Here is a 27,345-nt window from a genome sequence, read left to right as displayed (position 1 = left end):
GGGCTTATTAGCAGACTGGACTCAGAGGAAAGAATCTCTGAGCTAGAGGATATTTCAATAGAATCCTTAAAAACTGAAAAGTGAAGAGAACAAAGACTGAACAAACAGAACAGAACATCCAGGGACTGTGGAACAATTACAAAAGGTGTAACATACACATGTTGGGAATACTGTACTTCTCTTAATGAGACCTAATGACCATACACATTTTTTGACAGTCACATCACAGTGTTGACTCAGATTGGGCTGTCAACTAAATGCCTCACAGTCTTTTTCCTTCTTGCTGCTACTGTTACTCCTCCTACTTCCTGCACCCATTCATATACCCTCTACCTGGAATTGGTTTGTCTTCTACTTTATATTCAGTGCAGCATCATATGCCAAAATATGGCAAGGACCTAGTGTACAGTATCTTAGTAGAAACACATCTAAAAACTAACTTTGACCTGTTATTTAGCATTCTCAGAATAGTTGTACTAGTAAAGACTAATTCATAATCATTTTTGCTTAAGCAGCCAGGCATTATTTGTTCTCTGCTTTAATGGCTGTAATGAAAGACATCATTTATGTCTTATGTTGCATAAGTCCATGACTACTTTATTCTCACAATACGGCAGTCTACTTTCTCTGTCAAAGAAAAAGGTGAACTTAATTTGAAGTGATTTATCCTTATTAATTTCTGCTGGTTGTTTTATGGTGCTCTGCATTTTGACTATGATATGTCTACATTTGGATTTTCCTTTTATTTATCCTGCTTGAATTTATTGAACTTCCTGAATCTGAAGACTAATGTTTTTTATCAGTTTTGGAAAATTCTCAGACATTATTGTCTCCATTTCATTCTCTCTATTTTCTCTTTCTGCAATTCCACTTATACATGCGGTGGACCTTCTCACTCTGTCTTCCATGTCTTTTAATCTCCCATAGTCGTTGTTGTTTTTCTCTCTGTGTTTTGCATCCTGTGTTATGCGTGTTTTCAGATATGCGTGTTTTTAGTGAGCTAAGCTATGCATTTTTTCAGATATGCATGTTTTTAGTGAGCTAAGCTATGCATTTCAAGTTTTTTTTTTTTAATGTACTTTATTCAGTACTCCTAGGTATTTGTAAGGGAGTTTTCGGGTTTTACCTGGTATGCTGCCTTACTGGAATTGGAAATCTCATTTGTTTTTCATATTGAGTTAATATCATTTTGTAAAGTTGGATTATGGAATAGACATATGGCTAAAGACCGAATTTCTGCCACAACAGATTTACTCCACTTCTGTCAAATATCAGCTAAGCCAAGTTCTTGCTGTGAAATAACATGTTTGATTCAGAACTTATTACTTGGTGTTTAAAGAGAATAACAATATCACCTATGGTTATCATGGATATTTTATGATTTGGTTCAGGATTTACTCTTTATTCTGTTTTGGAAAAGACCAGATTTTCTAAGATTTGAAGGAGGTCTTGCAAAGATTAATGATAATCTATATCAAATGTCTCAACTTTTTATTTAAAAATAAATGTGATCTTCCATATGAAAGGAGTAAGATTGTACGTCTAAAGGCCAGATGCAGGTGCATTTAAATTCTTCCTTCTTTTCAAATTTCAGTGTACTTATGGATAGGGATTGTGTACTTATGGATAGGGATTATAGTCTTTCTTTTCCTACATATTGATGTAACAATATAAAGGACATGTGGAACATTATCTCTCATATTAAATTTTGTCTCCTGATAGATGCCTCCAGGATCACTTAGTTAAAATAATATAGGTTCTCTGTTAATCTTCCTCTTAGAAATTATAAATGTGTATATATATATATATATATATATACACATACATACATTTCCTTGTTGACTTATTTACTCCATAACTTCTCAACTAGACTATAATGAATGAAAATAAGCAATTCCATTCCAAGTGTTTAGTGACCAGAATTAAGGTATAAGAATTTTGTAATTTTTAGGCTTTTTTTCTACTGTTACATTTCTTATTTTCATAATATATGATATTTAATCCAAGCAGTACATCAAACAGAAAAACTTATTGGTAAGCTTTTGAAATCTATGCATCCATGAGAAAAATGGAAGGGTTTGCCTTTTAGATTTCTTTAGTTAGCCTGAGGTCTCATTTTGTCAGTAATTGATTCTGTAAATAGTAAGAATAGAAGTAGTGTTGGTGCTGGAGAGGAAAATGATAATGATAATGATAGAAGAGGCAAACTCATGTTGAGCACATATTTGGGCCAAGTACCATGTTAAGTACACTAGGTAATTTCCATGGAATCATGTTTCCTCCTTACAACCTTACTTTTATTCTCATTTCAAGATGAGAAAACAGACTTAGATTGGTTAACTTAGTTGTCTAAGACCATACTGCTAATAATAGGTAGAACAGTTTGAACACACAAATCAGGGGCTCCATGATTTAATTTGTTTTTTTATTTCCTGTATATATTTTCAAAATTAATGTATAAACTATAGCATATTGAAATACTTTCCTGATACATGTTTAACTTGCATCTCTGCTCCTGCTGATGATACCATACTACAAATCATGCCATACATTTTTAGTTTTAATACTTATGATGGGCTTTTATTACAGCTATTTTATGATTTCATCAACAGCCAAGCTGTTGTTTCATTACAAACAGATTCGGTATCTTTGTGATTAAAGCGACAGACTAAAAACCATGAAGGCTGTACTGTTTGGCTTGCAATCATTTCCATGTGTTATGAATTCTTATCAGATGTTGGGAAATAGCAGGCTTAAGCTAACTGCAAGTACTACATCCATGGTCCAAGAAGCAGTGATCTGTAATGGACATGTGTTTAGCCGTCAGCTTGCTTAACAAAGTCTCTAAGCAAATTCATTTACCATCGTATGTATTAAGGAGATATGTATACATAGTCCATTTCATTTTTGTAGATTAAAGTTCTCTTCAAAAGCATGTCAATTACTCAGGTCTTGATAACTTTCCCTTTTTTTTTTTTGAAGGTGAATGTTAGAGGAGGTCAGTGTTTGAGTTCACCACCCTTATATTAGGATAATATTTCTCATGCCATAAGAAAAAAGAACAGATATAACTCAAAATTTTCCTAAGGCACATTCCTGGAAACTGGAGAAAATGAGAAAAGCATCTGGGAAAAAATAAAAACTGACTGAAAATCTTGCAGAATACTTGTCACTGACATTTTAAATCCTCAATCTCAAGTTGAAAAGCTGTACGATTAAAAAAAAATTGCAAGATTTTAAACTTTTATAAAGTTTAAAATCGGACTATAAACAGTCCGATAAAAATATAAATATACTGTAGGTATAAAAACTTTCCTGCATAGTTACTTATTCATAGTGTCTTCTGTTGTTCAGCTTAAAAATAAGGTACTCAAGTCTAAATGTACTTTTCATTCAGTGGGTAGTAAGCACATTAAGTGAAAAACTGCATAAAGAATTAGGATGTCTGTATCATATTTACAGTATTGTTACTGACTTGGGCAGTATTGAAAAAAAAACAGTTACCATCTCTATACTTCAACTTCTTTGTGTCTAAGGTGAAGACTGTATTCAGCATCTCACCATTTCCTTAGATTATGGACCTTAAGATCCTAAATCCAGAGGACTTGAAATAGAATGATCTGCAGAGTATAATCACTTTTTACATTTATAATTGTGATTATGCATTTCAGAAATATTAATTTACACCTTCCTCAGACTAGTCTTAGGTGATGATAAAACTGAGGCAAAGGAGGATTAATTGCTTTCCTGTGGCCATATAATGATGTTGGGTCTAGGTGTTCTGATAAACATGTCTCCTGTTTTTATACAAGAGTTGTATTTACTCTTTTGGAATGGATATTGGCCATAAGAAGATAAAACAACCCATCAATGAGATAGTATGCATCTTTAATAGTATAGTAACTAGTATCATTTTCCTTAAAATGATTGATTTTTATTTAAAGTTTTAATTCTTTAAATTGCTTATGTAATTTAATAGTCATAAGTTGGTTGTAGTATATTTTATTTAAAAAAAAAAAAAACAACTGGGCTTCCCTGGTGGCGCATTGGTGAGCGTCTGCCTGCCGATGCAGGGGACACGGGTTCGTGCCCCGGTCCGGGAAGATCCCACATGCCGCGGGGAGGCTGGGCTCGTGAGCCATGGCCAATGAGCCTGCGGGTCCAGAGCCTGTGCTCCGCAACGGGAGAGGCCACAACAGTGAAAGGCCCACGTACCGCAAAAAACAAACAAAAAAAACTGCCTTCTAAGCACCTAATAGTGCTCTTAACTCTTTTTAATCCTTAATCATTGCATCAGCTTTGTTATAATAATAGGCTGAATATAGTCAGAATTTACAGATGAGAAAATTGAGGTACAGTGAGCTTGACAACTTTGCCCCAAAGCTGTGCTCTAGTGCCATTTTCTCCATGAAGCCTTGAAAAATGAGGAAGACTTTAGTTGGCAGTAATAGGGAGAAAAGACAATTTTAGGTAATGGAAATGGCATGAACAAAGGCGTATATGTGCTGAAGCTCAAAGTTTGCCACGGTAATTATGACTGGTGTGTTTTGGCTGAAATTTAGAGTAACTGTAGAGGATCTGTGATAGATAAAGTTGAAAAAGCAGTTTGAAGGTAGCTCGTAAGAGGGACTCGAACGCTTGGGAAAGAAATTAGTGCACAATTCAGTAGGACTTAGGGAGTTAAAAAGATTGGGGAGTAGAATTGTAGGATTTGGCCTAAGTGTGCAAAATGAATGGAAGAAAGGTCAGACCAGAAGCACGTAGACCAAGTAGGAGACTGTGGTCATAGTGAAGTCACGAAAGCCTAAACAGCTGTCACTAACCACAGAAAGGAAGAGACTTTGTAAAGGAGGAAGAATGTGGCTACTAAACAGCTGTAGAGAGTAAGAGAGCAATACTAGAAGATGGGCCTGACAACCAGCGTTCTGGTGGCTTATCAAAGAGAGAGAAAATGAGGTGGTGTTTTTTGAGTAACCAAAATGATCAATCTGACTTTTAAAATGGTAAATTTGTGGATTTGTGGGATACTAATTGAAGTATCCATCTGGCAGTTGGAAATGTGAATTTAAGCTTGAAAGTGGAAATGTGTAAAGAGCATAGGCTAACGATCTTGCTTTTATACTTTGACTGCACTAAGAAAATAGAATTGAAATCCTGAACATGGATGAAATTTCTAAAGAAGAGAAGAAAAAAAGAGAGGGTTGAGACTAGGCTACTAAGAAGCACCTAAATTTGAGAAGCAGGAGGTGGAAGAGTAAAAGCCAGTGGAAACAGAGAAAGAATATCCAAAAGGTAGAACGAGATCAGGCATGGCACTAGGTCTGAGGTCGCAAAAGGTTAGAGGTCAGGGGTCAACAAAGTTGGATTCTTCTGAAGGTCTAAGTTATGATCTAAAGGGAAGCCATTGAAGTTTGTGAAGAAGGTACTTCTTCTAGGACAGCAGTTTAAGGAATGTGTGTGTTACAGGTAAGGTATTAAAATAGGTGGATAGTGGATACAATGAAGACAAGAGCCATTGAGAAATTGGTTGTAAAAAAAAAAAAAAGAAATGGATGCTCAAAGATGTGGAAAAAACGGAAGGACAACATTCTCACCTGGGCTCCTCACAAATACCTAGCATGTAGACTTTACCCCAGGCTCTCTTCCTAGCTCTATCTTTTGTTTCTAGTCCCCTCTAAATCATCTGTGCTATAGCATAATGTTTTAACATGCACCCTATGTTTTACCATCTCCCGTCTTTAAGACACACTGCTTGGATGCCTTTCATTGTATCTCCTCTTGGCCAACTTCTGCTCATCTTTCAGGGTCCTCTTCAAATGCCTCCTCTATGAAGCCGTCCCTTATTTAGTGTATAGTATTCTTTCCTCAGAATTACAAAATGCTTCAGTCATTTCTTTGTCATGGCAGTTATTGCTTTCTATTATGTACTGTTGTTATTATTTATGTACATGATTTATCTCTCTCCTTGGAATTTAGGCTCCTTGGAGACTTTCTCAAGGTTTCAGTTATACCATGATGAAAAGAGCATAGACTTAGAATTCAGACAATCTCATTTTCAGTTTCTAGCTCTTTCACTTTCTGATAGATTGTGTGACTTCAGGCTTAGTATTTAAGCTCTGTAAGCCTCAGCCTTCTTCCCTATAAAATGCCTATATCTCCGGTTATTGAGAAGATTAAGTGGTAAGGGAGGTAACTGATTTAAAGAACCTAGCAAAGTTAGATTCCTTTCCCTCCTTATTCATCTTGATTTCTGTGTCATCACTCAGAATGGTACAGTACGAATATTAGATGCTCCAGAAACTGCTGAATGGATTAGTAATTTCTTTGCTATTACTAAGTATATAAAGGCTACTATAGTTTCCAGGCTCCTGATATTTTATTGGGACGATGTTTTTAAGGAATTCTTTGTTTCATTGGAACAGAGTATACTACAGATTTACCAGATTAAAAATATATACAATGCAGAATTGTTTGATGGATAATGGTGATATCATACAAACCATGTTAAAATTCAAATGAATCCAAATTAGAGACCTACCTATTAGGAAAAAATTAATTAGCTTAGAGTTAATAGTAGCTTATAGAAGCTATTTCTTTTAGCATACAAGTAGAAACTAGGCTTTGAGGGAGCCAAAAAGATGCTGCCTAGACTCAAGCAAGCCCATAGTTTGTATGATTGCTTTGTAAGCAGTATAAGGTGACATATACTCCAGGCTTACAATTTTCATTCACATTTTAACAGATTCAAATATATTCTGTTACCAATGGATAAAATTATATTCTAGAGAATGTAAGATTAGGAACCCTAAAACTAGACTGTGATCTAAAGACTAGGTTAAAAACTTGCACTTCATTTCAAGAGTTATGGATTCCACAAGTACTAACAAATGGTGTTGTTTGAATATCTGAAAGATTTTGGCAATGTTGTAAATTTTTAATTACTTGAAAAATTCAGTATGATGAAAACATACTTTAATAATCTGTAAAGACCTAAACCTTCTCTGTCTCACTTTGTCTTTTTTGAGTTCTTATTCATCATTGTTCAGTTTGTATATTATTATGACTACTTCAATAGCGTATCTAAATCTTTTACTATTTAAGGATAGATTTTTAGAAGCTGGCATTACACATTCATTGCCCTTTTTAAAAATTACAAACAGGGTTGATCTCCATATGGAGTAGAGGTAGCATTCGTTTATAATAAATAATATAATAAGGAAATATTCCTACTTGACAAACAGCCCTTAACTGTAGTACTGTTTCGAACATAAGATCTAAGTAATAATAGCCATCATTTGTTGAACATTTATTGAATGCCCAACATTTCAGATACCTTACTCTGATTTTATAGTTGAGGAAGCTGAGTCTCAGAGAAGTTAAATAATTGTTGTTAGGTCTCCCAGACAATAACTGATGGAGTTGGCTTTTAAATCAGGACTTTCTGAACCCTAAGTTAATATTTTTAATGACTGTGCTCTACTGACTCTACAATAGTTATAGTCTCATTGCCTCTCATTCTTTGCATACTTCAGATGTCTCTAATAACTGGTTTGTTCAGCCATCGTGTAGCATTTCTTCTTCAACTTTCAAAGTAATCTTCCCCTCAAGGCCTTAGTCTTCAGAAAATATCATCTGAGTTTCCTGAATTACTTACCAAAGTAAAAAGTTTTTTAACTAGTATAATAAAAAGATAAGGGTATTTAGTGGATGGAGCAAAGATGTGGTTGCTATTCTTTGTTTTCACATAACGTCAAGAGCTAGGAAGTAATTACATTTATCGGAGAAATAGATCATGAGAGCCTAAACTAGGCATTGATGATGAGAGTCAAGAGGAGCAGTTACATGTGAGAGAGATTGGAAGATGACATACCTCTACGGTAATTCAGTGAAAGAGAGGGTGAACAGTCCCAGGGGAAGTGCAGAGTTTGGTCATTAGGAGGAAAATGGTTTCACAATCAAATAGGGACTTCAGGAGAAGGGACAGATATGGCCAGGAAGGAGATGGCTTGGAGTTTTGACATAGAGAGTTTGTAATTCTTGTGACATCTAGCCTCAAGCATCCCTCTGGATCTAAGCCCTTGACATGGGGCTAGTTTGAATTGAGATGTCCTGTAAGTGTTAAATGTACACTGCATTTGGAAGAGTTAGTACAAAAAAAAATGTAAAATATTAATATTCTCATATTGGTTGCATGTTGAAATAATAATATCTTGGATATTTTGAGTTATTGAGTTAAATAAAATATGTTTTTTAAATTAATTTAACCCATTTCTTTTCATCATTTTTTTTTAATGTGGCTGCTAGGAAACTTAAAATTGTATATGTGTCTTACCTTATATTTCTGTTGGACAGCAGTAATGTACACAGAGATTTGTAATAGATAGTTAGAAATGTAGGGCAAAATGTCTAGGTTTGGAAATAACCCATTATAAAAGTGATAGCTTATGTTATAAGATTAGATAAAATGCTGGCATACAGGGTATAGAAATGAGAAAGATGCCAACAATTATAGGATGAGAAAAGAAAGAGTAATTAGGAGGAGAATTAGAGAATCAAGACTCTAAAGTGGTACATAGTCTGATAGAATTTCAGAAAGATGTAGTTCTTATCATTGAATGATAGAAAGGCCAAAGAGGAAGAGGAGGACTGAGAAAAGGACATTGAATTTGATTGATATAGAAGCAGTTTCAATAGAGTATAAGAAGGATAGATTGCAAGAGATTAAGAAGTTAGAGGTTGATGAATTAGACTCTGTATATAAACTATTCTTTCAAGCTAGGAGTTCACTTGTAAAGATAGCAATCTCTTGATTGGAGCAGAGTACAGGGAAATTTGAGCATGCTGTTGGCTGAATGAAAGGATTAGTGAAGTAGGAATGCTTGAAGTTACAAGAAAGAGAAGATAATTTCTATAGTAAGGTCCTAATGCATTGGGTCCCAAACCTGAGTATATGTTAGAGTCACCTGGGTAACTTGTCACAGGAGCAAATTCCTAGGCAACATCTCACATCTAAAGAAATAATATTTTCTGGAGATGTGTCTCCCCAAACATGTTTTAACAAGTTCTTCTAGGTGATTATGATGTATCCATCTGGCCAAACAAATCAAGAAAATTAAGAGTTCTGGTGAGGACATCAGTGAAATGACTGACCATAGCATCCAGAATGGATAGAGAGACGACTGGTTTAGAATAGACTGGTGGAATGTGAACTACGATTAAGGAGCTGGCTTTCATTATTAGAAGAGTGAGCATAAGTTTAGTAGGAATGAAAGACTGAGAAAGCTAAAAACGTAATGGATTTTGATCAGAGAGGGAAGTTTCAGAATTGAAGACCTTGGAGGCCAAGCTGTGTGTGTTTGATATGGAAAAAAGGTGAAAAGAACTGAGTAATGCACATTGTAAGACCTATCAGTTTGGTGACTCTAATACAGGACAGAAGTAAAAAAGTATGAGATTTGGGATTTAGGAGGAAGCACTAAAGGCTGAATCAGTAGGGAGCTCTTTAGACTTAGGATTTTGCTAAACCTTGATTATCTTTAGAGAACATTCCAGAATGGGGTGCCTCCTTGGGCTACCGTGTTCTTAGTCTCCATGACCCACTCTAGCTTGTGGAAAATAGAGTGGGTGCCTGACATTCACAAATATAAAATGCATAGTTTTAACTATTCACAAGTGACCCTCAGGGTTAATGACATGGGCAGTTAATAATTTTTTCCAAGCCTTGAATTTGAATCTCCTGCCCTAAAAGTGGCCTGTAGAAACCAGTCGCTTAACAAGTGACTTGCAGTGAAGCCAACAACTTACATCTCCATTTGCCTTTAATATATGATTGTATTAATTATCAAAATACCTCGGCCTGATAGGTTTCACAGGAGAGGAAATTATTTGGCAAATTGTGATATCAAATGGGTTAAAAATTAATTGACTTTAAAAAAATTAGCACTGCTCCTAGCATATAATAATTGCTTAATAAGTGGTAGTTATTAGTGCCAGTTCAGGAATTCAACAAGTTTCGAAGCCAAATGTTTTTGTGTATGCCCAGGTTTAGTGAATAGTATTTATATTAAAAAGTTTGTTTTGATTTGGAATCTCCATGAATTATTAAACTGAAACTAGAATGTTAAATTTGCAAGTAAATTAGAGGGAGAACAGTAGTTCATTTATCACTTACCAACTAACTGTTTGATATATTTGAAGGGGGCTATATTTCATAGTGACTCATATTATATTGCTATTATGAAAATCACAACTTTTAATATATCCTTTAAGTATGTTTCCATACCACAAATACACATACACAGAAACAAAATTAATTACATTATTCACTTTGTTTTTCTTAGAAATTTAGTGTACCTGACAACTAGATTTAGTTGTTTCTGCTAAACAACTTTCTCTTTCGGTCTATTATATACTTATATAATTGTTTTTGCTTTATAGCGAAGAGCTCAGAAAAGAAGCAAGACAGTTAAAGCGGGAACTCTTAGCAGCAAAACAAAAGAAAATGGAAAATGCAGCAAAACAAGCAGAAAAAAGTGAAGGTAAGGGCAGTTATCAAGCTTATATTTTCACTTGGTACTTATTCCCTCTCTCCTGAGTTGAGTTTTCTTGTTGTTGTTTAATGCTTTCTTTGGCCAGTTAGCCAATAAAATTAAGTTTCACTTAGGACTTTTGTCTGAGAAGGAAATTCAATCAAACATGATCGTAACTAGTGTTCCTTAATAGAGTACTTCACATCAAGCAAAACTGAAATGTTGCCATAGCACTTATCTAGAAGTACACAGGATAGAATGTCCATTTTTACACTGCATACCCTTTAAAATATTTAAGTGTTTAGGCCCTATATATGAGACTTGTATAGACATTATTCATACGTTGGTTTGAATAGTATTAAATGCAAATTCTTGTTTGGTTTTGGTTTTGCTCTTATGTTTAGGTACAGAAAATCTAAAGTATTGATAAAACTGATCAAAAAGCTGATCAGAATAATATCCTCCTTTTTATACAGGTTAAATATTTCTTTATTGTACTGTGATTTTTTAAATAAAGCTCTAGAATAGCTTCAAAAAAGCTTTTTTACTGAAGATCTTTAGTTTAAAACTGTTTCAGCTGTAAAACATGTAATATTCAATTTCCAAAATAACAATTGGAACTCTCGAATCTGTCTTCTTTTTACAATAATAAAATACATTGTAGATTCAGTGAACATGATCAGAAATTTGATTGTTACCTTTAATAATGTACACTAAATTTGGCTTAACAAATTTGCTTTGTGCATATATCTTGTGTAGCCTCACGCTTTTGGAAAGCATGAATATTTTTATCTACTAGGTTCTATAGCAGTCACTGGAGATATATCAAAGCATAAGATGTAATATCTAGCCTTAAAGAATACGTATTCCAATACAGAACAGTGGTACAGCATTTGGCCAAAGGCATTATTATTTATTTTAAGTAGCACAAGTAATACCACATAACTATCTAAAGCTCATAGTTCTTAGATTATTTGTACCATGTCCCCAGTGACTATTATAGTAAAGGCAGGTACTTGATGTAGAACTTAGAATCACCAAAATATGTTTGAGTGAAGCAAATTATTAAAAAGTTAACTCACCAGAATGACACAAATTATAAACAGAAATTGAAGGAAAGGATAAACTTATATGTGACTAGATCATATGGGTAAAATGTAACCCAGATTAGAAAGAAGCTATATTGGCAATATTGAGATTTGAAAGAGTACAAGATTTCAAATATTGTATTTGAAAGAATACAGTGAGGATTATTTAATTTTAAGTTTATATATAATTTTCCCAGGGGACTGTTTCTTATAATTAAAAAGCATTTTAAATATATGAAAGTAATTCCTTTTAACTGGAAAGATGTTTTATTTTAATTTTTTATTCATTTTTGAGCTAGTAATTATTATTCTCCCACCCCATCTGAAGAGCCATGATGGACTAGGGCTATGAAGTTGGCAGTAGATGGTTCTTGCCTTCGTACATAGTTCATGATCTACTAGTAGGAGTAAGAGAATTGCAGTAGGAAATTACCGAAATAGAGTTGTATGGTTAAGGCCTGTATTAGACATAAACAGTGCTGTGTTGATTTATTTGTCTGCCTTTGAAATACTTAATACAATTAGGTAAAGAAAGATTTGAATCTTAAAAGAATGATTTCTTAACACACACACAAAAAGAAGATTCTTCTGGAGCTTATTTCAATCTATTTATATGAAAGTTAGCCAGGCTAAAAATCTTTTTATTTCATAATTAGAGAATTATATATTACTTTTATAGTAATATATGTATTACTTTTCTGAATTTAATTTTTCTTATATCATCTAGAAATACCTGGATTTTCCCTAAATCTGAGAGACAGTTAAAATTAACTTCCCAAAAAAAGAGATCATTTGGTTGCTATCGTTTTTCTTCTAGTCTCAGAATGAGCCATGTTATTTATTTTTTTATTGTTTTATTTTAAAATAATTTTAGACTTACAGAGAAGTTACAAAAATTGAGAGTTTCCAGATACCTTTAGTGTTAAGGTCTTGTGTAACCATAGTACAATGATCAAAACCAAGCAATTAATATTAACACGGCACTATTACTAACTGCAGACCTTATTAGAATTTCACCAGTTTTCCCACCTGTGCCCTTTGTATGTTCTGTGATTCCTTCCAGAATTCCATATTGCATTTAGTCATCATGTCTCCTTAGTCTCTTCTGATTTGTGACGGTTCCTCAATCCTTTCTGGTCTTTCATGAACTTGACACTGGTTAGATATTTTGTAGAATGTCTCAATTGAGTTTGTCTCATGTTTTCTCATGATTAGATTGAGGCTACGCATTTTTTGGAAAGATTGCCACATAAGTGGCGTGTCCTTCCCAGTGCACTGTACCGGAGGTAACAAGATGTCTGTTGTCTTTTTATTGGTGATATTACCATGATCACTTGGTTAAGGTGGTTAATGCTTAGTTGCTACACTGTTAAGTTACTCTTTTTCCCTTTGAGAATATAAGTACTGGAGGGGAAGATACTTTGCAACTATACAAATATCCTGTTTCTTTTCAAGCTTCCTCACACTAATTTTAGCATCCATTGATGGATATTGCCTATAGGCAACAGGTATTTACTGTGGTGTTCTAATGGTGACTATTTCCCTGATTAGTACTACTTTTATTACTTGGAATTCTTCACTAAGAAGAATTTACTATTTTTAATACAAATTTTGACAGTAATACTAGGTGCTCATAATATGAAACACTAATGGTTGTACGAATGCTTTGGAATATTATATTTCAAAGTAAACAGGGAAGTATTAAGACTCAATTTCAGTTACTAGCAATGAGGTTATTTAAGCCTCAGTGACTCCATTTTCTTATCATAAATCCAGGGATAAAATGCCTTGTGCATCCTTCAAGTTGCTTCTAAGAAGTAACTTAGGTAATGAGAAGACCTTTAATAAATTTACAGTGCTATATAAAAATAATAATTTTACATTTGTAAGAGAAAAATATAGCTATTCATGGTTTCATTTTGTTTCCTATCCAAATCTACAAATTGAAAATATGAATTTTTAAGCCTGTTTTTTAAATTAATTAATTTATTTATTTTTGGCTGCATTGGGTCTTCGTTGCTGCATGTGGGCTTTCTCTAGTTGTGGCGAGCTGGGGCTACTCTTCGTTGTGGTGCACGGGCTTCTCATTGCGGTGGCTCCTCTTGTTGCAGAGCACGGTCTCTAGGCCCGTGGGCTTCAGTAGTTGTGGCACGTGGGCTCAGTAGTTGTGGCTTGCCAGCTCTAGAGTGCAGATTCAGTGTTTGTGGCACACGGGCTTAGTTGCTCCACGGCATGTGGGATCTTCCCAGACCAGGGATTAAACCCGTGTCCCCTGCATTGGTAAGCGGATTCTTAACCACTGTGCTACCAGGGAAGTCCTGAAAATATGAATTTTAATACTGTGTTAGAGTTAAAGCCTATAATCAATATGGTTACATATAAATATGACATAAATTAAAATCTCAAAATAAGCTTTCCTTAACTGTGTTTTCACAGTTGCATTTTTATAATCATATTCTTTCTTAAAAGGTATGTGTGCATGCACTTAGGTACATTCTTAAGTAAAGCTTCCAGTAGTATTATTTCCTGATTCTATGAATTAATCTGGCAAGTCTAACACTTGCTGACTACTGCGACTTTATTTTAGAATTTAATGTATTATTCTCACATTAAAAGCACTTGGAAAGAAACCCTTAAGTACAAGAAAGCTTTGTGTTCTAATGTTCATGCATTAATTTACCTAGTTTTGTCCTTGCATGAATGGAGGTCTCCCATTTAGCCAGGTGCTCTAATACATGTGACACTTTTTCAGGGCTTCTGTCATCTTAGGAAATCACCTTTGATCAGGGAGTAATATTCCTTTGGTTTTATAATCTTTATCCAGGGGCTTCCCTGGTGGCACAGTGGTTGAGAGTCTGCCTGCCGATGCAGGGGACACGGGTTCGTGCCCCAGTCCGGGAAGATCCCACATGCCGCAGAGTGGCTAGGCTCGTGAGCCATGGCTGCTGAGCCTGTGAGTCTGGAGACTGTGCTGCGCAATGTGAGAGGCCACAACAGTGAGAGGCCCGCGTACCGCAAAAAAAATAAATAAATAAATAAATAAATCTTTATCCAATTTCCTGGGCTAGATCCTTAGGCAGATTTGTATAGATAATTAGAAATTTATATTCTGACCATGGTTCTGCTTCTAAATCTATTCTATTACCTGAGATAAGTTACTTTGAAATCAGGATCCATCTGTTTCTCCATATAGAAATTCTAAGATAAATAAGGTATGCTATTTTAATTTTTTTAATGTTTTGCTGTATTTACTCTTTATTAATTCCTTCAGTTCCGTTATGACAGAAAATTAAATAATTAAAAGTCATTTGAAAGAAAGATTGTTACTTTTACATCAATAAATATTTTGGGCCCCATACAATTAAACAGTCCAAAATACATTGCCATTTGATATTACCTGATTGTAGTGATAGTGCCATGAGTATATGCACATGTCCAAACCCATCAAACTGTACACTTTCAAACATGTACAGCTCATTTGTATGCCAATTATGCCTCAACAAAGCTGCCCCCTAAGAAAGAATATTGATCTACAACTCAGAAACCTCTTAACATCTCTGCCCTAGTATGAAAGCATATACTTATAATTGAGTCAGTGTATTAATCTTTTTAACACGAATGTAGTAAAAAGCTACTTTATGTAGTAAAAATATATATGGGACCATCCATTTTTCTCTTCAGTCTTCCCAGTAAAGCTCAAGATCTGCTCTTTCTTATATCACAAAGATATTGTCAGATAATAAATATAATTATGCCTCTGTGTATGGAGAAAAGCACTACAGAAATATAACCTCATAATTTTTGCCGTTGCTTTGACACCTATTTACTTTTTAAAGGCCTCAGATAATGTATAAAGAAGGCTTCAGTAAATGAAAGAAATAGAATGTGAAGGAATACAGCCATTATTATAGTCATATAATGAGAATTTTTATAGCAGCATGAAATTTGTCTCTAAAATTCAAAAAAATTACATTTCTTAGTTGAATACAAAATCTGCAGTAGGCTCTAACATCCCAATTTAAATAAACAAGGAATGTGATGTTTTACTTTAGATACCAGCAATGTCAAAAGAGATATACTGCAGGACAATCCTGTTTACAGCCTGGGAGTCTCTTTAGTCCCACTGTAAATCATCCAGGCCTGTGCATAGGATTTTTGTAGGGGGTAATAACTTTTGAATAAGATTGATAGTTAATTGGAGATAGTTGGTTTCCTGTGTTGGCTCTATCAAGTTCTTTAATAAACTATATAATCCTTTTTGTTAAATTATGTCTCTAAGTCCTTTCCAGATTTCTTTAAGTTTCATCATATCAAACCAGCACCAAACTGAACACAGTCACATAGAGATACAGGTTTGGACTTATTCTCTAATCAGCTCTAGGGAGATAAGGTGTCAGATCCTCTTTTCAAAGTTCCAAGCACACAATACCTGCTCTATGACTAGTGCCAGAAATTAGAGGAGGAAGAGCAATGTGAGCTTGTAAATCAAGAAACAATTTTAAAGCCTCATCATGAAACACATCCCTGAGGTGCTTAGTACCTCTCAAATTGCACTGTGCCATTTCAGGTCTCTTCAAACTATCTTTTTAATGCTGGAATTAAGTCAGACTAGGGCCTCTCAGGCTCTCAGGTTTTTAAAGTATATAGTTTTTGACTACTTTTCTTCTATCTAACATATAATGTTAAACTAGCTTAATCTTGGTTTTTATAAGAAACAGAAACCCTTCTGGAATGTTAGCTCTATGTTGTGCCTAATACCATGTAGAATTAATTCCTCTCTGAGCAAACTGGTCCTGTTTTCCAAAGCAGTTAGCTCTCTTCAGGGAGCCTTAAGTCATCATTTATTTCCTGGAGGCTGGAAGTATCAGACCTATTTTTCCCGTAGTCTACTCTTAATATATTGCTAACTTTTTTTTTTTCTTTTTTCTTTTTTTTTTTTTGCGGTACCCGGGCCTCTCACTGTTGTGGCCTCTCCCGTTGTGGAGCACAGGCTCCGGACGCACAGGCTCAGCGGCCATGACTCACGGGCCCAGCCGCTCCGCGGCATGCGGGATTCCCCCAGACCGGGGCACGAACCCGTGTTCCCTGCATCAGCAGGCGGACTCTCAACCACTGCGCCACCAGGGAAGCCCTATATTGCTAATTTTTAATGTTATTTACATGGAAAAGTGAAAGTATATTTGCCCTTGACTCACAGAAAGCCTCTCAGTCCAGCCATCAATAATACTCTATTTATTCTTACTTTGAGCATGGTGCTAATAAACTGATTATCTGGTTCTAAGTTAAAAACAGATTAAAGAATAATAAAAGTGTGGGACAGTACTCTTTAAAAGGGTAAACTTGATGGTATGTAAAGTGTACCTCAAGGATTAGAAAATAAATAAATAAACAAGCAAAAGAAAACCCAGGGCAGGGACTGCCCTGTGGATCTTTCTAGCCTATTGTTTTATAGGAATAAAAATAATATAAAATTTTTTAAAGCGAGAGAGAAAGCCATGGCTAGGGACATACATGACCACTTGACATTAGGTAAGGAAACACAAGAACATAGTAGTGGAATATGGATATATTTGCTGTAGATGATACTTCATTATATTCTGAAAGCAGGTCAGTATTCACATAATTGATACTCATTATACTGATCCTGATTCATTAAGAAAAGTCTAGATGTTATTTATTACTATTTAATAAGGCAGAGAATAGGCAATCGTTCTAACCTAATTAGTAAAAAAAAAGTTTTTAATTATTTTAATCAGTTAAAGATAAGATTCTCTTATCTGAAATATGTAATTGTGTGGAACACCTCATTTACTAGAAGTCCTAGAAAAATGAAGCTTCCCTTTGTAGCCAGGACAGTCTCTCAAGTGAAATTTTATTGAATGCATTTTACTACCTTTATGTGCCAGAAAGCATGCTTTATTTTTAACAGTTTTTCAAAAATATAATTTTTAAAATAATAAAGACTTTTAAAGGGGTATAGCAAGTTTAAAGATGTACGTACCTTCACAATTAGACCAAGAATTTAATCTTTTGATACAGTGAGTAAGAGATGATCATCTTTAATGCCAGAGTCCATAAAGTACTTTGTTCTTTTTTGGACAGTCCATCTCAAACTTTTCACTAGCTATTGTGAACAAATCTTGCTGAGCTTTACTTTGATAACCGTATATTATGGGCATATTTAATTTTATTTTCTTGCATTCTGTGCCATCTTGCAGACCTCCTAGTAGTTACTTAGGACTCATCTCTTGCTACTTTTAAAAACCAATGTGTTAGGGGTACCTCTTTGCTGCCCTTCACTGTCTTAATATAATTTTTTTAATAAGCATTCTTTCTGCCTGGTGACTGATATAATTCCAATGTGCGAAATTTGACAAAAGCCTTAAGCTATATATTTAGTAACTGCAATTTGTCTTCTTTTTATTAATATCGATGCCATTCCTAACCCATTAAAAATAGGTTTGCTAATTGATAGAGGTAGGTATTAACCTTTGGGCATAACTGCCTCTTTAAAAAAAAAAAAGCTGTATTATTTCTTCCAGTTGTAAAAGTAACATATGTCCTTTGCAGAAATATCAGAAATGTAGAAAAGCATAAAGGAGAAAAAGAAAGATCACCCCATAATACTTCTTCCAAAGACAGCCATGGTTAACTCTGTGATATTTATTTTTCTGGACTTTTTAATCTTCATGCCAGAAACACACGTGTATTATTTTCCATAATGTTATTTTATCATAAGCTTTTCATAATATGCTTTTTTTTTTTCAAACTTTCCAAGTGAAATTGACTGTTAACTCTTAAATGGACAAATTGCTTTTAGAGGTATTTCTTCCTCTTAACTCTCTCATATCTGACGGACTAAGATTTAGAAGATGATGGATACAAAAACTGTATAAATGTAAATGAGAGATGAAAAATTCCCACCGTTTTCAGCTCTAGGATCTAGAAGATGTGAGGGCACTGACACTCAGGGTCTACATCTCGATCACTGATGGGAATTATTTATACCTCTCATAAATTAAAACAAAATGAGAAAATACTGACTGACGTTGCCTGGTAGCCTGCCGTCTTGTCATTTCTCAAGTGGCCACTGATAAATCTGCAAGGAAACTTTGTAATCAGATTAGATATTTGGAACCTGAATTGAAATAATTGTAAATTTGTCCACTTTAGAAAATAAAAGAGGTGAGGGCTGTGTATGTGTACATGCACATGTTTTTTGTTTTGTTTGGGTATTTAAATTGTCTCAAGGGGGGAACTAATACCATCATTAAAAGTTTGATTATAACCAGCAATCCCATTTGGGAATGGAGTTGTTAACTATTCCAGACTGCTGTCAAGACCTTATTTTAAGTAAGATGTTTTTCTTTTATGTGACATTTTCTGAGGCTTTGCCAAAAATGACATCAAACATATAATTCATTTGAGCGCTGAGTTTCTTCAACATCTTGCAGCACTTAATCAAATTTGAAAAAGATATTCTTTTCACAACTTTATAGTGTAAACCTGTGAATATGTTGCATTAAAACTTACTTTGGACAATTTAATCTGTGTGGTATTAGGTTGATTTTTTTTAAATGATTAATGCAATATGCTGACAGTTTTAAATGGTTATATTTTCAAAATTCTTCACATAAACTCCTGGCAGATGGTTCAGATGCAGCTTTTGAGTATTAGTAATTTTTCATGCAAAACCCAGATAATCCATAAGTTGTAATAGCTACATTAAAAATTTTGAAATGCCAGAAGGACGAAGAGAATAATGAAGTTCTCAGAACTAAGAACATGTCAAAATATTAAGAATCATTAAGAATCTATTTGAAGTACAAAAGTAGTTTATACTGATTTTTTTTAATGGCCACACTAGTGTGTAAGCTTATTTAAAACATACTGCAGTATGTTTAAAATGTGAAAGTAGGCTTGCCTTAAGCAATGTCTTGAGCATCAGAAACTTCTATTTTGAGTATGCTCTACATCACATAGTTCTGTGCAGTCACAGAGTTTTGGTCCTGAAAGGAGAATCCAGCCCTACCCCTCTATTATATATAGGAAACCAAAGGCCAGCCACTTAAGGGGCTTAATTGGAGCAACTGAGCCCGTGTGCCACAACTACTGAGCCTTCGAGCCACAACTACCGAAGCCCGCGCACCTAGAGCCCGTGCTCCACAACAAGACAAGCCACCGCAACAAGAAGCACCGCAGCCCCTGCTGGCCACAGCTAGAGAAAGCCCGCGTGCAGCAATGAAGACCCAACACAGCCAAAAATAAATAAATAAAGTTATTTTAAAAAATAACAAAACATTATGTAGAATTCAGCCCAAGAGATAGGAGACCTGGAAGAAGAGAAAGAAAATCTAATAAATGTCTAATCAAATTCTAGGAGGAGACCAAAGGGCAAATAGAGGCAATAGTTGAAGAGATGATAGCTGAAAATTCTCTTTAATGAAAGAGATCAATTCACAGAATAAAGAAGTTTTTTTTTAATGAATAGAGGATAAAAAAAATAAAAATAAATACAGATCTAGGGACTTACCTGGTGGTCCAGTGGTTAAGAATCCGACTTCCAATTCAGGGGACGTGGGTTCGATCCCTGGCCGGGGAACTAAGATCCCACGTACTGCAGGGCAACTAAACCTGCGCACTGAAGCTACTGAGCTCACGTGCCTTAACTAGAGAGCCTGCTTGCCGTAACTAAGACTCGACGCTGCCAAAAAATATAAATAAATAAATATTTTTAAAAAAATACAGATCTAGACACATCATGACAATATAGCATTCAGCACAGAGACCTTAAAAGCAGCAGGAAAGACATCTTTAGAAAAGCAAGAACTGATTTCTCAACAGCAGCAAGTGAGGATGTAAGACAGGATATTATCTTCGGTGTACTAAGGGAAAATATTCTTCAGAGAAACAAAAACGGAGAGACTTTGCTACCTGCATACCTTCACTAAAAGAAATTCTAGGACATACTTTAGGCAAAAGGTAGGTGAGTCCACATGGAAAATCTGTACTGCAAAGAGAAAGGAATGTGGAAAGTGGTAGGTGTATGAGTAAATCTAAATAAATGTTGAATGAATAAAATAATAATGTGTTAAAAATGAAGATAAAATTAAAATACATAATAACAATATAAGTTTGAGGAGCAGATATAAGAAGTTTGGAAAAGCATTCCCTGGTCCTTGTATTGGTTCTTATTTGGGAAGAAGGTAAAGATACAAATTAACTTTAGACTTTAAAACACTAAATATGCATGTTAATATTTTATTTCTTTAATTTTTTTGCGGTACACGGGCCTCTCACTGTTGTGGCCTCTCCCATTGTGGAGCACAGGCTCCGGACGTGCAGGCTCAGCGGCCATGGCTCACGGGCCCAGCCGCTCCGCGGCATGTGGTATCCTCCCGGACCGGGGCACAAACCCGTGTCCCCTGCATCGGCAGGTGGACTCTCAACCACTGTGCCACCAGGGAAGCCCTGCATGTTAATATTTTAAAGAAAACTACTAAAAGAATTGGAAAAGGTCATAACTTCCAAACTGGTAGAGAAAAAGATGGATTAAGGAAAAATTGACCCCAAATGGAGAGAAGAAAAAAGAGAAAACAAAATGTAGTCTGGACAGGATATTAAAAATAATGGTACAAAATAAGATAGGAGAAAAAAAATAAAGATATACTAGTAATTATATTGAAATAATGCAAAAGGTCAAATACTTTAAAAGAACAAGATTTTCAAACTGGATTGAAAAAAGAAATTTAATCATGTACTGCTTACCTGAGAAACATCTTAAATATATTGTACAATCAAATCAGGCAAAATGTATTATTAGGCATAAAGAGGGTCTCTACCTAATAACAAAAATTTCAATTTACCAGGAAGATTTAACAGTCCTAAACCTGAATGGACCCATTAACACAGACTCAAAATGTATGAAGCAAAAATTGATAGACCTATAATAAGAAGTAAATAAGTTCATCATAGTGGGAGGTTTTACTACTTTTTTCTCAGTAACTGATTTAAAAAGCATATAGAAAAATTAATGAAACTATAGATGATTTGGACTACACAGTTAACTTACTTGATATAAGGCACCCTAAAGAGAATATTGCATTCAACAGGTTCAGAATGCACACTCTTTTCCAGCACTCTTGAAGAAAGATTTCAGATGACTGTTTTCAAACAGACTACCTTCTCTGACAAAATGCAGTTGTTAAGAATTAGTAACGACTGATTTTAAACAGTTACTGATTTCCAAATATGTTGATGTGTCCACCACTGTACTTAGAAGGAAAATCATAGCTTCAGATACTTATATTTTAGGAAATTACTAAAAATACTTCCCATGTAAAGAAGCTTTAGAAAAGAAAAAAAGCAGGCAAAATTAACCCAATGAAGTAGAAAGAAGGAAATAATAAAGAGCAGGAATCAGTAAAATAGAAAACAGTTTTTTTTTTTTTTTAAGTGTTAAACTTTTTGTGGCTTCTTTTGTTGCGGAGCACTGGCTCTAGGCACACGGGCTTCAGTCGTCCTGGCGCTTGGGCTTAGTTGCTCCGCGGTATGTGGGATCTTCGTGGACCAGGGCTCGAACCCATGTCCCCTGCATTGGCAGGCGGATTCTCAACCGCTGCACCACCAGGGAAGTACCAGAAAACAGTTTTTACAAAACAGGGTTGCAATAATAAATTACTACTAGTATAACTTCTTAGTCCCTTACACATAGTAGATAACCAGGAAATTGATTTGATTTTGTTGTATTAGACATTTGTCACTTGCTCTTTATTGGATGTCCTTCCAGTCCAGAGAAAATAAGATCTACTTTGTACAAGGAGTTCCATGGGGGAAGTTTTTATTAACAGTGCTGCTTTTATTAGCTACAAAAGAAGTTGCTGTTAAAAAGAGTGGGAGAGAGAAGCAGACAGATAGAAACTCTAAAATACAGTGTTTAGGTAAGATTGGGGATTATTTCTCTCATGCACACCAGCCAGAAGTAAACACTTCAGGGCCAGCAGGTGATTCAAGGATGAAAGTTTCTTTCATTTTGTTTTTCTGCCATTTCCGAGGGTATTTTCATTGTCCACATTGCCCACCTTCATGTCTGTGTTCTAGCAAGTGGGAAGAGGAAAGATTAAGTACCAGACAAATGCTTCATCTTAAAGATGATCCAAAAGTTGCACATAGCACTTTCACTCATATCATATTATCCTGAAATCACATGGCCATGCCTTGCTCTACAAAAGGCTAGACTACAGTTAGGTGGCCAAATGCCTGGCTAGAATTTAGTGTCAGGAGTGGGGAGATGAGGGTTGGTTCTATCACTAAAAGGTAAAAGGAGAGAATGAATTCATGGAAAAAATTAGCAGATTCTGTTACATAATGTAAGCCAAGGCCTACGAAGAACAAAGAGGCAGGTAGTCTGTTTGGTCAGGAAAGGCCTGACCGAGTATCTGAGCCAGGTTTTGAGAGATAAGTAAGATTTCACCATAAAATGAAGGGCAGTAAGTAGAGCAATAGTTGGAAGGGTGCCCTGCCAGGCAGGAGTCATAGCTGATTCATCTCCTCCCTATGATTGACACTTGACACAGTGACTGGCAAAATAATAGGCATTCAACAAATATTTGCTGAACGAATGAATGAAATTGACTTTTCTGTCTAAATCGATAATTATATAGTTTATAATGTAAGGGGAAAGGAAAATAAGAATGAAAGAAACTCAAGATAATTTTTTGAGCATGAATCCATGTTAAAATGAAGAGTACAGATGAACAAATAATAAACAAATTAACTTCAGATAGTAAGGGCTAAGAAAATAATATAAAACAGGGCAATGTAATATAGTGACTGGAGGGCTACTTTAAATTGGGTGGTTATCAGAAAGGACCCAGTCACAGACAGAATCCACAAACATTAATTTGAACATTTGAAAATTTGAAAATTTTTTTTCTTTAACAGCTTTATTGAGGAATAATTTAAAGTGAACAGTTTGATATGTTTTAACATTTGTATACACCTGTTAAACCTTCACCACAATCAAGATAATGAACATATTCTTCAAGGTCCAACATGTTTTCATGCCCCTTGTTAATCCCCTCACCAATCCCCAGACAACCACTTAAGTCCTTCCTATCACTGTAAAACATTTTCTATTTTCTAGAATTTTATTTAAATAGAATTATGTACTGTATGTACCCTTTTTTGGTATGGCCTCTTTCACTCAGCCTAAGTATTTTGAGGTTTATCCGTGTTATTGTGTATATCAGTAATTTATTCCTTTTATACTAAATAATAGCCCATGATATAGATATGCCACAAATTTTTATATAGTCATATGCTTTTATTTCTCTTGGAGAAATATATTGAAGTGGAATGTCTAGATCGTGTGATAGGTGTAGTTTTGTATGTTTAACTTTTTAAAGACTGCCAAACTGTTTTCCAAACTAGTTGTGCCCTTTTACATTCCTGCAAGTAGGGTGTGAGATATTTTGTTACTCCACATCCTCATTAGCAACGATATGGTCACTTTTAACTTTAGTCATCCTAATAGTTTGTAATGTTACCTTGTGGTTTAATTTGCATTCCTCTAATTAATAATGATGTTAAACATCTTTTCATATATTTATTTGCCATCAGTATATATTCTTTGGTGAAAAGTCTATTTAAATGTTTTGCCCATTTTTACCGTGTTGTTTAGCTTTTACTGGATTTTGAGCTCTTTATGTACACTGGATACAAGTCCTTTATCAGATACATGATTTGAAAATATTTTCTCCCAGACAGTGACTTAATTTTTCATTCTCTTAACAATTTCTTTCAAAAACAAAACTTTTAAATTTTGATGAAGCCTAACTTATTTTTTTTCAATTTTGGATTGAGTTTTTGGTGTTGAGTATAAGAAATCTTTGCCTTAGTTTTTATGACTGGCTTCTTTCAATTAGCATATTTTCAAGGTATCCATGTTGTATCATGTATCGGTACTTTATTCCTTTTTACTGACAAATAATATTACATTGACTAGATATACCACTTTTTTTTTTTTTTTTTTTGGCTGTGTTGGGTCTTCGTTTCTGTGTGAGGGCTTTCTCTAGTTGTGGCAAGAGGGGGCCACTCTTCATCGTGGTGCACGGGCCTCTCACTATCACGGCCTCTCTTGCTGCGGAGCACAGGCTCCAGACGCGCAGGCTCAGTAGTTGTGGCTCACGGGGCTAGTTGCTCTGCGGCATGTGGGATCTTCCCAGACCAGGGCTCAAACCCATGTCCCCCTGCATTGGCAGGCAGATTCTCAGCCACTGCGCCACCAGGGAAGCCCTAGATATACCACATTTTGTTTATCTGTTAATCAGTTGAAAGACCTTTGAGTTTTTCCCACTTCTTGGCTATTATGAATAGTGTTTCTGTGAACATTCTTGTACATTCACTTTGCTTTAAGCCTTCACCAGTGGTCTCCTCAAAGCCTATTGTGCTTCTACAAACAGTTTCTTCGGGATTTTTGAAACTTTTATTGACAAATTCCTCAAAGTCCTTCCAGCTTCTGTCCCCTATAAGGTTCTAAACCCACTCACATGAACTTAACTTTAGGATTTTGTTAGGGCAGCACCCCACTTCCAGAATCTTTTCAGTGTATGTGTTATGATAAATACAAGATTACACACACAGACAGGCGCACATGTGCACATGCGCGAACACACACACTAGCAGAATCTGAATGTTTGGGTCTTTCCATTGGATTAACCTGCAAGAGAAAGTCTGCTCTTTTCAACTCTTCACCTGCTTCTCTGGAAGGTTTTTGAAGGTTTTGCTCTCATTTCCTCTCACTGACTGAAAAAGAGCACAGTTCAAGTATCATTTTCTTATACCTTTGGCTGTCTCTTTTATATGGTATTCAAATAATGCAACTCAAATATGCCCAGTAAAAATTTTCCCTTTCAACAATGGAATTATATTTTATAGAGTAATTTTACAAGATTTTCCATGTTAGCCTAACTGTTTTCAAAAAATTTACTAAAGAAGCCAAGATATATGATCAGGAAAACACTCAACTACAGTTTAAACAACAGGATAGGATACTGAGATAGCACACAAAATGGAACAAGGCACTGAACAGCCAAACTTCAGGAAGGGCAGAAAGACCAAAGGCCTTGGGTGCAGGATGTCTTAGACTCTTACCTGGATCTATCATCAGACAACTCACCCTAGCTTCTTTCTAGATTTCTTGAGCACCTACCTCCCAGAAGTCAGACATTGATTGATTAATCATGTGTCACTCTGTCATCAGGGGCAGGATCTGTTGTCAGAGGAAGGGGTCAGAAATACACTAGGCAAACAAAAAGCATACCTACAACACTTGGCCTCTTAGCCTCAGTTTCCTCTTCTGTGAAATGGGTATATTTGTTTATTGTAAGGTTTCAGTATGTAAAGTATACAGTATCTTTGGTGGTAGCTCTGGTGGCAGTAGTGATAGTGGCAGGAATGGTATAGAGGATTTGCTCTGTGTTGGAAGGTGATCTTCAGGTTCAGGACCTCAAGTGGTATTTTGGGGGTGTTAATAGGGATGTTCTCCACTTTTTACCATGATTTAGCTAAAGAGATAGTCAAAGCCCTTATAAGGCTTATGTTCTCATTCCACCAGAAAATTGGCTCTGTTCCCTCATATATATGACTTGGCACTGGGAGATTAGTTTTGCATTGTTTTGTGATATTCACCTCTTCCCCTGAATTCCCTCTGCTTCCACACATGTGCCCAACCAAGGCATCGCCCATCTTCTGTAGTCCACTTCATGTAATTGTGACTAGAGGAGACCACACTGAGGTGCTACAACCTTTCTGCATTAGTTGGCATATTTCCTTGTTCCAAAGTGGGTATCTGGCAGTTTCTTCTTTATATGCATTATTACATTGACCTCAAGTGCTTTAGAAAACGGAATTCTGTTAGTTTTGTCATGGAAAGGACAAAGGCCCTTAATCTGATGTGATCTTTAATTTTATGTAACAACTTGATAGAGCCACAGGGTGCCCAGTATTCAGTCAAATGTTATTCTGGGTGTGTCTGTAAGGGTGTTTTTGGATGACATTAGCAGTTGAATCGATAGACAAGTAAAGCAGATTGCTCTCCCTAGTGTATGTAGATGGCACTCGTCCATCAGTTCAAGGCTTGAATATAACAAAAAGGCTGATTTTTCTGAGAGTAAGAGGGGACTCGAACTCCTTCTGTCTGACTGCCTTGAGCTGGGACACTAGTCTTTTTCTGCCTTCAGAATCAAACTGAAACATCAGCTCTTCTTGAGTTTCAAACCTGTGACTTTTAGATGGGAACTTAAACCATCAGCTCTCCTGGCTGTTAGAACTTCAGACTCAGACTGGATTTCTAGCTTGCCAACTGCAGGTTTGGGACTTCTTAGCATCCGTAATCTTGTCAGCCAGTTCCTCATAATAAATCTGTTACTATGTATGATCCTATTGATTCTGTTTTTCTAGAGAACCCAGACTAATACAACTGGTAAATTCAAAACAAAACAAAAAATCCTTTCATATTTTTCCAACTGAGTGTTTGTTTTTCAGCATCCTAGTCTCAGTTCAAAAAAGGAAGGAAGGGGCTTCCCTGGTGGCGCAGTAGTTGAGAGTCCGCTTGCCAATGCAGGGGACACGGGTTCGTACCCCGGCCCGGGAAGATCCCACATGCCACGGAGCGGCTGGGCCCGTGAGCCATGGCCGCTGAGCCTGCGCGTCCGGAGCCTGTGCTC

General features: G+C 35.6%; 1 protein-coding gene across 1 annotated transcript in view; it reads left to right on the top strand.

Annotated features, from left to right (window-relative positions):
* CWC27 (CWC27 spliceosome associated cyclophilin) overlaps positions 1–27,345 on the top strand; it is a gene marked incomplete at its 3' end in the record, with an annotated part of 161,935 nt that overhangs the window by 103,131 nt on the left and 31,459 nt on the right. The window contains exon 11 of the mRNA XM_007445648.1: positions 10,438–10,538. Coding sequence (XP_007445710.1) covers positions 10,438–10,538 — 101 coding nt within the window. The remainder of the gene's footprint in view (positions 1–10,437; positions 10,539–27,345) is intronic.

Source organism: Lipotes vexillifer, unplaced genomic scaffold, assembly GCF_000442215.2.
Source record: "Lipotes vexillifer unplaced genomic scaffold, Lipotes_vexillifer_v1.1 scaffold563, whole genome shotgun sequence".
Lineage (NCBI taxonomy): Eukaryota > Metazoa > Chordata > Mammalia > Artiodactyla > Lipotidae > Lipotes > Lipotes vexillifer.
This window is presented reverse-complemented; position numbering and strand designations above follow the sequence as displayed.